We start from the raw sequence: 14,641 nt of genomic DNA, 5'->3' as shown, positions 1-14,641 counted from the left end.
TCAGTTTGTTGGCTTGGACTGGTCAGGAGTCCCTTCCTTCAGAATCTTGATGAGTGAATTTAAGCGAGTATGCGTTAACATTATCTTCTCTTTCAGCTGGGAAAAGAAATACATAGATTATCAGGGAATCTTAAAGTCTCAATCTGCTGGTTCTAGAAGCCACTTCAGACTTAAGCTAGTGATTGGGAGCTGGCAATACTGCAACACATTTCAAAAGGACATCTGTTCTATTTCTGAAAGAACTTTATACAACAAACCTAGAGCACAATAAGGTGACAGATAAAAAGTTTCATGTGGAAAAAGACCAGCCACTGCTGAGCATCACTGCTTCTAGTCTCCATCCTTCCTAGCCCTTATCACCAGTTTGGTGATAACTCCAAAACCTGGGGAGGAAGACAAGAATAAAGGGGGATAAGAAAGCTTGAAACAGAAGCATTAATCAGGCTTTCCCTTTTTTTTCCAGTAGCAAGAATTTTTTTTTTTCTAATTCTTTGTTCACAGTAACAAATGTCTGTCTTTAATATTCTGCTAATCACCTTCAAGAGTAGCTCTGGTTGTCAGATTTAGAACAGATGTTTGTGGTAGCTAATTTTCAATAGTTTTTTCAGCTTAGAATAGCTATATCTAGAACCAAACTTAGTGTTACTCAAAATACAACCTGTACTCAGACTCACAAAGTTATCATGGATAAGTCGTCTGTTGAAGTAAAAAAAAAAAAAAAAATTTCTGCCATAATTTGCATAGCACGAAATCTACTTTTTATGATACAAGAACACACAAAATTCATCAGGAAATTTTGCTTGAACAGGTCACTCTAGAGCCCATTAATCTTATTTGGGTGCTCTTGGACACAATGAATCATTTTTCTTACTTTAAAGATTTTTCTTCAGTCTTTAGCATTCAACATTTTTACTGTGTGTTAGGGTACAGTTCTCTCTGCATTTATCCTACCTGTGCTTGTTGAGCTTATAGACATGTAGATTGTCTTTTATCAGATTTGGGAAGTTTTCAACCATTATTTCCTTGAACATTTTTTCTACTTTATCTTTCCCTTTTGTACTCGCATTACCAAAGCATATTTAGGTGTGCTTGATGGTGTCCAACAGGTCTCTTAGACTCAGTTAATTTTTCTTCATTCTTTTTTTTTTCTTTCTTCTTCAGATTGCAAATCTCATCAGTCTATCTCCAAGTTCGCTGATTCTTTGCCCAATTCAGATCTGTTCAGCCTCTCTGGTGAATTTTTCATTTCAGTTGTTGATTGTACTTTTGTGTTTTTTTTAATTTTACTTATTTTTTTATACAGCAGGTCTTATTAGTCATCAATTTTTTTTTAAGTCATCAATTTTATACATATCAGTGTATACACTTCAATCCCAATCTCCCAATTCATCACACCACCATCATCACCTGCCACCGCCACTTTCCCCCCTTGCTGTCCATACGTTTGTTCTCTTGTTGATTGTATTTCAACTCCAGGATTTCCATTTAGATGTTGTTTGTTTTTTAAGCTCTTTTTAAAAAATTTATTATTATTTTTTAATCTTTGGCTGCGTTGGGTCTTCGTTGCTGTGCACGCGGGCTTTCACTAGTTGCAGTGAGCGGGGGCTACTCTTCGTTGCAGTGCGCAGGCTTCTTACTGCGGTGGCTTCTCGTTGCAGAGCATGGGCTCTAGGCACATGGGCTTCAGTAGTCGTGGCTCACGGGCTCTAGAGCACAGGCTCAATAGTTGTGGTACACGGGCTTAGTTGCTTCGCAGCATGTGGGATCTTCCTGGACCAGGGTTCAAACTCGTGTCCCCTGCATTGGCAGGCAGATTCTTAACCACTGCACCAATAGGGAAGCCCCTTTTGCAAATACTTTTAATTGCTGCTTTGAAGGCTGTGTCTGCTAAGTCCCAACATCTGGGCCTTTTCAAACAGTTTCTGATGCCTGTATTTTATCCTGTGTATGGGTCATACTTTTCTTTGCATGTCTCCTAATTTTTATTGAAAACCAGACATTTTAGATAACATATTAAAGCAACTTGGGATATTAAACATCCCCCTACCTCCACCCCATGTCCTGGCTTGTAGTGGTTATTTTTTGCTTATCTGTTTAGTAGTTGGCTTGACTATTTCAGTGATGTCTATTTCCCTCACAGTGTGCAGCTTCTGATGTCACTCCTCGGAGGACACAGCCTTGGAAATGTGCAGTCACCCTGGGATGACAGTGGATTTAGCAGGGCCTTCTTTGACTCTTTTTCCCTGAGCTCTGTGTAAACTGGATGCCTTTGTTGATATCACACCCAGCTATTAGCCTTCACTAATTTCTGGCTGACTGCTCTATTTTGACAGTGCCCTGGGACATAAATTGCTCCACAGTCTAATCCAATTAAAATCAGACCCATTTATACGGGGGGGGGGGGGGGGGGGGGCGGGGGTAGTCTTTAAGGCCAGTCTTCTTTTGTTCCAACCCCAGGAGGGCTCTTATTTTAGCTGTCTGTTTCCCTGATTTTCTCATAAATTTCTAACTTGTCCATGGTTTAGCTTATTGTTCATATGGACTATTAGCTTCCTCTTAATTGCTCACCACCAAAATCTCCATTGTTTTGGGTAGAATCCTTAGACTTGAATATCCCCACACCCTGTTCCAAATAAAGTTAGTTCCCTTAGGAAAGCTTCAGAGCTCTTTTTTTACAATCTACCTCTTAATATGGGCTCCCAAGCTGGGGTGGGGTAGTGTCTCTCAGAGTAACACCCCTGCTTTACCAGCAGGGTGCTGGGCAGAGGCAGTAGCTTCTGGTCTTCTCTGCTTGCATCTGTCAGCATGAAGCTTCTGCCCTACAAGCAATCTGGGACAAAAGTGACTGGGTTCCTAGTACTCTTAGCCTGTTGTGCCAGTGGTAGAACTTGCACACTACAAATGGCTGTTCTTGCCTAGAATAGAGCTTCTGATGAGAAATGCTGGCAGCCTGCCCCTCCTGGGAAGATACCACAGCCCTAAACTGAGAGCTAGGGGAAAAGGATCTCTGTGCTCTTGGCTGCGTTCGCCCAGATGGAGCCTCCCTCCCTCTGAGCTGGAGGGGCAAGGGAGGGAGGGAGTAGGTTGTGGCTCAAATGCCACAGGTTTTCACTGCTCTTACCAAGGTTTAGTAGATTTTCTTCAATAAATATCTCTTCATTTGCTTTAAGCCTTGAGGAAAATTTCCACAGACTTAAGATGGCTGTTTTCTTTATAATTTTCTTTGGTTATGGCTGTTTTGTTGGGGAGGGGTCCATGCAGCTCCTCAGGCCACCATTCTAGAAGTTATCTCCCGTACAAATTATTTCTAACCACAGTATTTATTGACCCTGCTCATCAACTTAGTTGCTCAGAGCAAGGGTAGGCGAACTATGGACTGCAGGATAGCCTGCTGCCCATTTGTTTTAATAATGTTTTATTGCTACAAAGCTATATCCATGTGTTTATATACCATCTATGGCTGCTTTTGCACTACAATAGCAGAGATGAATAGTAGAGACTGAATGGTCTAGCTTAAGACATTTGTCATCTGGTCCTTTACAGAAAAAGTTTGCGAATTCCTGGCTTAGAACATGGTTTCATGAGCTTAGTTAATTATGCAAAAAAAGAAAAAAAAAGTCACTGTTCCCCTGTCCTAAAAGTTACTTAAACTTTGAAAAGTAAATGCCCTGGTTACTAAATGTGTAATTACCGAGGAATAAACTATTAACAGTGCTAAAAACAAAACCAACAGTAAATTCTAAGGTTGTTCTTCCCACGGTAGTAAAGTTATAGCCAAATTTCCACTAAGAATAAGCCAGCAAGCTACTGAAACAAAGTTTCTTTCTTCAACTGGAAACCATGAAACGCTAGTAAAGCCCATTTAAGTAAGAATTCTTAATGATGGTTTCAGCACTCTTTCTCCTCCAAGCTGTCTAAGCATGAGGTGCTTGCAAAGAGGAAAGACCTATGAAGGATGATGGTGTCCATACCCAGTAGAGAGGAGGAATAGGAATGTGGAGCTCAGCAGCTCTCCACCTCCTCCTGAACCAGACTTGACAATATGGCTTTACTATTTTGCTTTGTGTCACAAATTCAATAAGGAATGCCAAACCAGGTATAAAGAATTACTGGCGTATTCACCATTTCACTGCCCCTAAATTCACGGGTACAGATAATTAGGAATTGCCTATATTAAAGGAAACACACAACCATCATGAAATTTTACCTCTGCAACTTTTTCTGGTAGAGATACGTTGTGAATATCCATCTCAGATGCGTTTACTATGGCTTTTGTTTTTAAGAGGTAGCTAAATAGAAAATATAGAGAGAAAATATTAGTACTATACCACAGTTATAATTATCAAGGAACCAAACTTGCAATATCTGTCAAGCAAAGATTGCCTTATTGCTTATTTCCATTTCAAGATTCATAATGTATTTTGTAGGAAAAGTATTCTCAATAAGTCATCAGAGGGACTTCCCTGGTGGTACAGTGGTTAAGAATCCGCCTGCCAATGCAAGGGACATGGGTTCGATCCCTGGTCTGAGAAGATCCCACATGCCTCAGAGCAACTAAGCCCGTGCACCACAACTACTGAGCCTGCACTCTAGAGCCTGCAAGCCACAACTACTGAGCCCACGTGCCACAACTACTGGAGCCCATGCTCCACAACAAAGAGAAGCCATTGCAATGAGAAGCCCCCGCTGGCCGCAACTAGAGAAAGCCCGCGCGCAGCAATGAAGACCCGACGCAGCCAAAAATAACGCAAAAAAATATATAATTTTTTACATATTAAAAATATAAGTCATCAGAGAGACCCTATGCCTCATCTCACCCCTTGCCAGCCCAGAATACATGATTTAAAATTATCCTAGGACAAACTAAAGACAAAAAACCAGGGTCATATGAATAACTGTGATAAGTATAAGCCTCATAACTCTACCAGTAGATGGTGTAGCACAGAAGAAAAGTAACCACAGTTGTGACAAATACTGTTGGTTGCCTACCCCAGAGCCATTCCTCAAGTTTTTGTTGCTAACAGAACCCAGAATTTGTTTAGGGCAGCAGTGTGTCCAGTCCTAAAAGATGAATCATAACTGTTCTGGGCCAACTGTGGCAATCTTATTCCCTACTGTCACATATTTGCTTTCCCAGCTTAAGGCAACCATGTGACATAGTTCTGCCAATGATAAGGAAATTTTTGCTGATAAAGAGACCATTCCCTGTGTTCCCACACTTACCATATCCTTTTTCTTCCAGTTTTGGATGCTTATACTTGCAGCATCCAAGAGGAAAAGGCCAAGAGGACCAGAGATGCTGACCCAGAGCCCTGTCATGGCTGAGCGACTAGAACAATCCTGGAGTGGCCAACTGCCCCACCCTGTACTTGTTAAAGCCACTCTTTGGTTTTCTGTAACTAGCAACCAAATTCATTCTGATACACACAGACATAGATTTATCATATTCCCAGACTCGTGCTACCTATACTTTCCCTTTTTTTTTTTTAAATTTAATTTTATTTATTAACTGAGTTGGGTCTTCGTTGCTGCGTGTGGGGCTTTCTCTAGTTGTGGCGAGTGGGGACTACTCTTCATTGTGGTGCACGGGCTTCTCATTAGAGTAGTTTCTCTTGTTGCGGAGCACAGGCTCTAGGTGCGTGGGCTTAGTTGCTCTGTGGCATGTGGGATCTTCTCAGACCAGGGCTCAAACCTATATCGCCCACATTGGCAGGTGGATTCTTAACCACTGCGCCACCAGGGAAGTTCCCTAATTTCTACTTAATCAGAAAGAATATACTGACCTTTGAGTCCAATTCGTCATTTTGATTAAGAAATTACTTAAAAATCTCATAATGCTTTTCAAATTTATATTAAAAATTTTTGTTACTAAAAGCTTATTTCCCTAAGCAAAAACTCAATTACAGGTTGGCTGGAATAATTACTTAAAACTGTTTCTAAAAAAGATTCGAGGTTACGAATAGCACACACTTAGAGATACTTTTCCCTGTGTCTTTAAACTTAATTCTAAATAGAAATTATTTAAGAATGAACTAGAAATTGAAAGTAAAATATCAATCCATCTCAAGTACACATATCCTGTTGAAAATCAGCATTGAGGGACTTCCCTGGTGGTCCCCGGTTAAGACTCCACACTCCCAATGCAGGGGGCCCGTGGTTCAATCCCTGGTCAGGGAACTAAATCCCGCACACCGCAACTAAAGATCCTGCACGCCACAACCATCCACACGTGTGCCGCAACTAAGACCAAGTTTAGCCAAATAAATAAATAAATAAATGTTTAAAAAAAAGAAAATTGGCATCGAAGAACAAAGTGTACCTAATGCGCACTGAACAACCTCATGGCAAAGGATGGGCTTTATTTTTAAGGTTGTTTGTTTTTACGGAGTCTTAACCACTGGACCATCAGGGAAGTCCCCTATTTATAAGTTTTTTTTTTTTTTAATATTTATTTATTTATGTGGCTGTGTCGGGCCTTAGTTGCGACACGCGAGCTCTTTGTTGCAGCACGCAGGCTCCTCTCTAGTTGTGGCGCTTGGACTCCAGAGTGCATGGTCTCAGTAGTTGCAGCACGCAGGCTTAGTTGCCCCGTGGCATGTGGGATCTTAGTTCCCTGACCAGGAATCGAACCTGCGTCCCCTGCACTGGAAGGTGGATTCTTAACCACTGGACCACCAGGGAAGTCCCCCCTATTTATAAGTTTTATTGCTCTTGTTGTCCATAGCTCAGCTAGAAACACCCATCTAAGCGCATTAAATGAGCAAAAGGAAACTTTCTGTTTTATGAATGGAAATTAAGCTTTGGAGTTAAGACATGGACTCAATTCTCAGCTCCTCCACATCTCCAAGCCCCAGTTTTCTTACATTAAGAACTCAGTAAGGGAAAAAAAAAAACAAAACACAAAAACTCAGTGAGGTAAGCATAGTACAATACCTGACACAAACTAGGCCATCAATGGCTGTTTTTGTTTCTAATAATCAAGAAGAGACTTTGATGGATGTTTCAGTTTGTTGCAATAACAGAAAAGCTTAAGTAAAAAGTAGAATTTATATTTAGAAAGACAAGAAATATCCAAAGTAATTCATGAGAAGGAACAAACAATAGGGAACTTTTTCTGACTTTATGAGGCCACATGGTCATTATTTTTTACTCTTCTTTGTGTATCTGCTTCATTCTTCTTTTTCTGTAGACAAAATTTCTCTGCATTTACATGCACGACATAGAAAATAATCTACCCTAAACCTACAGCTTTCACTTCCCAACTTCAGCACCAGTTCCATCTACAGATGACCAATGTCTCTGGGTCTTTATTTCAAATTCTTAGGGTAAAAAGCCTGATTGGCTTAGCTTAGGTCAGGTCTATTCCTGATCCCATCACCTGGGAGTGGTATCACACAGGATAACAAATATGGCCACAAAGTCCCACACTATGGGAGGGAGACAGGGGCTAGGCACAAACCCCAAAAGTGTCTACTACAGGATTATTTTGCAAAAACTTACCTTCCAAAAGTTCTTGGAATGAAAGAATATCCTCTCAGTTATTCCATGGTATGATTATTAACACATGGTATGATTATGAGACATCCAAAATGATCATAATGTTATAAGACTATGTTTTGGTCCCATTGCCATCTTTTTTGTAAGAAACAGTACCTGGCTTTAGCATCTTCTCTGGTACAAACATTCTGCCTTTTCTGGAAGATGTTTTAAAATTTATTTGATAAAGAATATCTAAGTCTACTTACCACACCATTTTGTCAGTGGAAAGGCAGAAGTGACCTCTCAAGGCAGCAAGGGCAGCATGAGTAGAATACAGATGGAAACCAATGGGAATCTCACAGGAACTACAGAATAAAAGGTTGTACGTGCTGGGAGGAAAAAACAGGATTTGGGTTAAGAAAGAAAATCAAAGAACAAATACAAAATAACTCATGTTATGGACTCATTCCTAAAAAATAGGCTATGATAGGAATGAGACTGAGGAAATGTCACATTCAAGAAAGGTTAACTCAAGGGCTTCCCTGGTGGTGCAGTGGTTGAGAGTCCGCCTGCCGATGCAGGGGACACGGGTTTATGCCCCTGTCCGGGAGGATCCCACATGCCACGGAGCGGCTGGGCCCGTGAGCCATGGCCGCTGAGCCTGCGCGTCCGGAGCCTGTGCTCCACAACGGGAGAGGCCACAACAGTAAGAGGCCCGCGTACCACAAAAAAAAAAAAGAAAGGTTAACTCAGATTATAGATACCCTTGTGGATTCTGGCCACAAAAGCAATCATGTGATATGTAACTGTCATTTCACTGAAGTAATTTATATCTGAAAGCAGAAAAAGAGCTAACAAATCAGATTAACATTTAAACAGGGACCTCCCTGGTGGCGCAGTGGTTAAGAATCCACCTGCCAATGCAGGGGACACAGCTTCGAACCCTGGTCCGGGAAGATCCCACATGCCGCGGAGCAACTAAGCCCGTAAGCCACAACTACTGAGCCTGCGTGCTGCAGCTACTGAAGCCCACGCACCTAGAGCCTGTGCTCTGCAACAAAGAGAAGCCACCTCACTGAGAAGCCTATACCTAGCAATGAAGGGTAGCCCCCACTCGCCACAACTAGAGAAAGCCCGCGGGCAGCAATGAAGACCCAATGCAGCCATAAATAAATAAATTTATTTAAACAAAAAAACATTTAAACATATAAAACTACACATGACCATATAAATTAGCTACCATTAAGCCAATTTCCAGTTAAAGTAAAACAAATCGATTAGGGCTTATTAAGCAATTTATTAATAGAACTCAAATCAGGTTTTGTTTTGTTTTTGCAGATATAACAAAAAATTAAAAAATTACCCAGATAAAATGCAAAAGAAAGAAAATAAATCATATTGTCCTAGCAAGCTATTTTATTTTCCTTTATCCTTTGAAAGATTACTGGATGAGGAATCAGGAAACATGGATTTTAGTTCTAGTTATACCATGTAGGTAAGTCACTTACCTTATTTTCTGGTATATTAGACAAATCCAAATATTACAAAAAATATTTAAGAAAAAATTAACTGTTTCATCATTCATGTACTGAAAGCAATTTAGGGTGGTTTAGTAAGGGGAAAAAATTATCTGTATAAACATACTATATGCAGTAAATGAGTACTAATAAAGTATAATAATTGCATGGCTAAAAATAGATTCATGTCAATGGACACTAAAGACCAAGCAACAAAATATAAATTTACTGGTAAATGAAGTCCCACACCACACATGCAGTACTGTATTTTTGTGACTACATTACCAAAAAGCAAGCCATGAAATAAAGTTGCATTTTTATTAATTCCTAAGTAGGAATTAATTATATCAGACAAACCACAGTACCTATAGACAAATGTCTGTAGAAACTAATAAATGGCACAGAGCTGGGACTTCCCTGGTGGCGCAGTGGTTAAGAACCTGCCTGCCAATGCAGGGGACACAGGTTTGTTCCCTGGTCCGGGAAGATCCCACATGCCGTGGAGCAACTAAGCCCATGCGCCACAACTACTGAGCCTGCACTCTAGAGCCTGCAAGCTACTACTGAGCCCGCATGCCACAACTACTGAAGCCTGCATGCCTAGAGCCTGTGCTCTGCAACAAAGAGAAACCACCACAATGAGAAGCCCGTGCGCTGCAACAAAGAGTAGCCCCCGCTCGTCGCAACTAGAGAAAGCCCGCACGCAGCAACCAAGACCCAATGCAGACAATAAATAAATAATTTTAAAAGTGTCTTTAAAAAAATAAATGGCACAGAGCAAAATGTAAAGAGATCCCAAAATTATGCTTAGCATGTAACATATAACAAATATTTCATTGAATATTAGTCTGCTAATGGCCCAGGAATGAAGGTTTGCATCACACCAGGTAAAGAACTATGATCATCTGAGTGCCTGATGAAGGCAAAAGGAATACAGAATGGGTAGTGGAAGAGGGTAGTTATAAATACCAGCTATGACCATGTGACCAGTTACAGGAATGTAATTGTCATGAATATCTCCTCATTTTGTTATAAATAGGTTTACATGTATATGTGCGTTTATGTTTTCTTCCCTTTCTTTTCCCTAATGTAACATAAGATGTACTGACTTTTTATTATAGTATTTAAGTATTAATTTTACATCATAGTATTTAAGCCATGAGATATCAAGGAGAAAAGTAAGTATCACTTAAGGACTTTATCTCCTTTTCTGGAGGAGGGTTTAGTGCGTTTTTAGTTGTATGCAAGATAGCTGTAACATGTTAGGAAGAATTACGACCTTGTTATTGTCTTTATTTGGAGATTAAGTATGGGTTTAGGAGATGCATGTGGATGCCAGGTTAACACGTAATGATTAAATTTGTGTGTCAGCTTGACTGAGCCAAAGGGTGCCCAGTTATTTGGTCAAATGTTATTCTGAATGTGTTTATGGGGATGTTTTTGAATGAGAGTAATGTTTGAATCAGTAGACTGAGTAAAGCAGTTTGCCCTCCTTATCGTGGGTGACCCTCATCTAATCAGTTGAAGACCTGAACAGAACAAAAAGGCTGGCCCTCTCACGAAAAAGGGGAACTCCTCTTGCCTGACAGCCTTGAGTTGCAACACTGATCTTTTTTTCCTGCCTTTGAACTTGAACTGAAATGTTCAGCTCTTCCTGGGTCTGGAGCCTGTTGGCTTTTGTACTGGAACTTACACCTTTGGCTCATGGATCTCAGGCCTGTGGACTTGGACTAGAACTAAACCTCTGGCTCTCTTGTGTCTCCAGTTTATCAACCTTGTCTCTTGGGACTTCTCATCCTCCATAATCTAGTGAGCCAATTCCTGACAATAAATCTCTTCCTGCTGAGTCCCACGGCTCTCCTTATTCCAAACACATGGAACTTTCTGTCCAGTGTTTTATAAACCATCTAGATCTGTACTGTCTATTAAGAATGCAAGCCACATAAGTAATTTTACATCTTCTATTAGTTTAGCTTCAAAAAAAAAGTAAAAGAAACAGGTAAAATTAGTTTTAATATATTTTATGCTACCCAATATTCAAAAACATCGTCATCAAGGGAATTCCCTGAGGGTCCAGTGGTTAAGACTCAGCACTTTCACTGCCCTGGGCCTGGGTTTGATCCCTGGTCTGGGAACTAAGATTCCCACAGCTGTGCAGCGTGGCCAAAAACCAAAAAATTAAAAAAAAAAACCCATGTAATCAGTACTTTTAAATTATTCAACGTTTGGGGCCAAGTTTTCAAAATCTGGTGTGTATTTTGCACTCACAGCATACTTCAATTCAGAATGGCCACCTTTTAAGTGCTCAATAGCCACCATGTGGCTAGTGGCTACAGTACTGGACAGCACAGGTCTAGCTAGATGTGCTTCCCTCTAAGAAGATATTCAGAGAGCTTCTGCCTCTGGCCCCAAATGAACCAGTTCCAAGCAGGCCATCACTCCTTCCCTCTCTGTTTCCTTTGGGTGGGAAGAGGACACTCCTGCAAGGATAGGGAGTGTCTTTCAGTTAGGTAAGAGGAGCTGCAGAACTCTTCCTGATTACTGAGTACAGCAACTAAGAATTCCTACACGAACTCTATTTAACATTAAAATTGAACCAAACTATGGTCAGAATGAATTGTCTTGCTTTTAAAACCAACACTGAAAATTGAGTAGCTTTGTACTACTGAATTCAACTGAGTACTTTGTTGTTACTTGTAAATCACACTACAGTCAAGATGCAAAGTTTACCAGGCAATATTCAAGTAACTTTCCAACTGTGTTTTTCCCCAGGTTACAGCAGAATTAGTCCTGCCATAACTTATTACAAATTCCAGGTTAAATGAAAACTTGTAATTCCTAGTTATGTCAAAGGATTGTAGTTTATGGTAAGTGATTCTCACTATACACTTAAAGGTAATTTTCTTCTTTTTCCCCTACTAGACATAACTTTCTTAAACTCACTTCACTTGCACAACCCACTAGGGAGATGTGGCCCTCATAAAGACCTTAAAACCCTCACGCAAATATCTTTTCCATTTCATTAATACATCAAGTTCGTACAAGACTCAGGTAAAGGGAGCATCCTTCCAATACATTGTATGGATGAAACAGACTTTTATTCTAGTGCAAGATAGGAATAAACTATTTTCTCCTCGTACAAGTCGGTTCCACGCTCCTCAGTCTCATTAAGTCAGGGAATGACTAGAGATCTATCTGCAATTCTCAGTACGTACCTGCCTTTGAGCGAACCGTCAATGCCAACTAGGAAGGGAGCCTCCAAAACTACATTATTTGTGACTCCTAGGAAGACAAACACGGGTCAGAAAGACTACCTATGAGGCATTGAAGGGAAAAACTCTCCCCTCCAGAAAGACTCATCATGGCCACAAAAATCATGAAAAGTGATTCGCCCCCGACCCCTGGCAATGGAGTTAATTTCCTTCCAAATTTTCATCCCGCTTTCCTCCCAGCCAGCTCCCAGCCACCCAGTAAGAAAGCGGCAACGCTTCCCAGACGCCGTGCCCACTCACTGGAGAAGACCACGGCTGCAAGGGACCGCGACAGGTTCCAGGCGAGGTGCACAGAGTCAGCGAGCACGACGTGGCACTGCGCACACTGGAACACAGCGCATCTCTCGGGCTGCAGCCACCATGGCAGCCGCGGGCCGGACGGCTCCTCCGGCCCCAGCCCGGCGGGGCCGAGTGGCGAAGACCCTTTCACCACCTGCGTGTCCCACTCCATGGAAGTCGTAAGAGAAGGTTCATCAATCGTCTTCTTAGCGCCATCACAAAAGTCACCCCGCGGCTGCTTTGCAAAGCGCGAGCGATGCCTCCGCGGCCTAGCCGCCATCTTCCTGCAGCTGGCGCCTCAGTTTCAAAGACGCACCATGCCCCGCCCCAAGCTTGGTTCCTGGGTCCTCATTGGACAACGTGAGCCGGGTGGGGCTCTGCCGCGCACTCGTTGCCTGGACACGCCGTTTGGCGCCTTCGTGTTGGTGAGGGAGGGTGAAGAACGTGCGTCTGGTGGAGGGGAAGTCAGCCTTTCTATTGGTCAACACCAGGAGACCCCGCCTTTGAGGCATTTTTAACCAATGGAAGTGCAGCTTTCTCAATTTAAACTCTGTAACGTTCTGTTTGGTCAACGCTTAGAGCGGCGCAAGAGTTTTGAACGGCGTTTTTGGGAGTGGAGGACCGATCCTCTGCGTGGTCGCCTGGATTGCAGTTCGCCATGACCGTCCCCTCCCTGGAGGAGCTGGACTCCTTCAAGTACAGTGACCTGCAGAACTTGGCCAAGAGTCTGGGCCTCCGGGCTAACCTGAGGGTACGAGGCAAGTGGCGGGTGGGGTAGGACGAGCGGCCTCTACGAGACGCGGTGGGAGGGGACCGAGCGGGAATTCCAAAGGCTGAGGCTGCTGTCCCGGCCCTGGGGCGGTAGATTTGGTTCACCGAAGGGTCCCACTAACTCTGCAAAACCGAGAGGGAGCCATAGTTTTCACCTTATGTTGAGGCTGACTTTCCTGGGGACTCACAAAGACACCGACTCCAAAAGGGTTTGTTTGGTTTCGTTTTATTGGAAGTACTCAGTTATACCAGGACATCAGTTAGGAAACGCAGGCCCAGAGAGCTAAAGGAATGCTGCATCTAAATGCCGATTAATTGTTAGGCAGTCGCGGAAATAATTGCCTTGGCTTTTGGAAAACTCCAAACAGCTAACATTTCTGTAAATTGTAACAGCGCTCCAAATCTGCTACTTAAATGGGGGACCTGGAAGAAAGGATGACTTTTAGGGGACCTCCCCCGTGGATAAGTTTTTACAACTCAGCCCTGATTTAGTCGGATCGTTCCTCTATTGATCACTATTGTGGTAGTGTTCTATTCAAAACCGGTGAGGTCTTTGAGACTTAAAAACGTTTGGGGGAAAATGCAAGGGTTCAGTTTAGGATTGGGGTTCTCTATATTTTATTTTCCCACATCATATTAACGTGTACCCTGGAGTTTTGTTCTGCAAGCTGTGGTATTTACACGGAGTGAATACCTAAATCAGTCCTCACAGATGTTTTTAAGTGGTTTAAACAAAATAATCAGGGCCCATGCACCTGTTGGGGCTGAATGATAAAGGGCTATCTTTGGAGAGATTTCTGAGCTATAGTATTTAACGGCTCCTCAATACTTCATAAACAAAATCTTAATTCCTTGGTTTAAATCTCTTAAATTTTTTTTTGCAATCTGGCTGGAATCTTTTATCCAGTGCAGCATCCAGACTGTCCTGGTGCCTTAACACTTGGCACCTTTGTCCATCTTTCTGCCTTTGCTAATTTTAATCCTTTGGCCTCAAATCCCCTTCTCTCTCCCTCTTCTTTATCTGCATGAATAATTTCCAATTACTCATCACAGTCCAACTGAAATGTCATCACTGACCTGGCACCTCGTCCCCTCCTCTTCATTCCCTTGGTCACAGATCCACCGCCCGAGTGATCCTAGGAACCCTCTGCGCCTTTAAGGCAGTATAATTTCAAGTACTTTTTCTGAGTACTTGCAGGCTTCCACCTGGCACTGTGGTTATTTGTGTAGATACGTTCTCCACTAAACGTTAAGTTCCTTGAACAGGGATCTCATCCATCCACCTTGGAAGTCTTTACAGCACTAAGTGCAGTACATTTTATT

The 14,641-nt window shown here is 42.1% G+C and overlaps 2 protein-coding genes across 3 annotated transcripts in view; one reads left to right on the top strand and one right to left on the bottom strand.

Annotated features, from left to right (window-relative positions):
• OIP5 (Opa interacting protein 5) lies at nucleotides 1–12,827 on the bottom strand. Of its 2 annotated transcripts, XM_030842970.2 has the most exons (5): nucleotides 12,509–12,827; nucleotides 12,212–12,278; nucleotides 7,746–7,868; nucleotides 4,208–4,289; nucleotides 1–96 (listed from the first exon to the last, which is right to left on the bottom strand). In XM_030842970.2, exons 1-5 carry the CDS (start codon nucleotides 12,825–12,827, stop codon nucleotides 1–3), a joined length of 687 nt encoding a protein of 228 aa, XP_030698830.1. The 2 variants fall into 2 exon arrangements, with proteins under 2 accessions (XP_030698830.1, XP_060149559.1); XM_060293576.1 differs by lacking the exon at nucleotides 7,746–7,868.
• Nucleotides 12,828–13,205: 378 nt separating this feature from the next.
• The window catches only part of NUSAP1 (nucleolar and spindle associated protein 1), a 32,815-nt gene continuing 31,379 nt past the window's right edge, over nucleotides 13,206–14,641 (top strand). Inside the window, exon 1 of the mRNA XM_030842961.2 lies at nucleotides 13,206–13,298. Coding sequence (XP_030698821.1) covers nucleotides 13,206–13,298 — 93 coding nt within the window. The remainder of the gene's footprint in view (nucleotides 13,299–14,641) is intronic.

Source organism: Globicephala melas, chromosome 2, assembly GCF_963455315.2.
Source record: "Globicephala melas chromosome 2, mGloMel1.2, whole genome shotgun sequence".
Lineage (NCBI taxonomy): Eukaryota > Metazoa > Chordata > Mammalia > Artiodactyla > Delphinidae > Globicephala > Globicephala melas.
The sequence above is the reverse complement of the archived record's forward strand: the minus strand, read 5'-3'. Positions and strand labels throughout refer to the sequence as shown.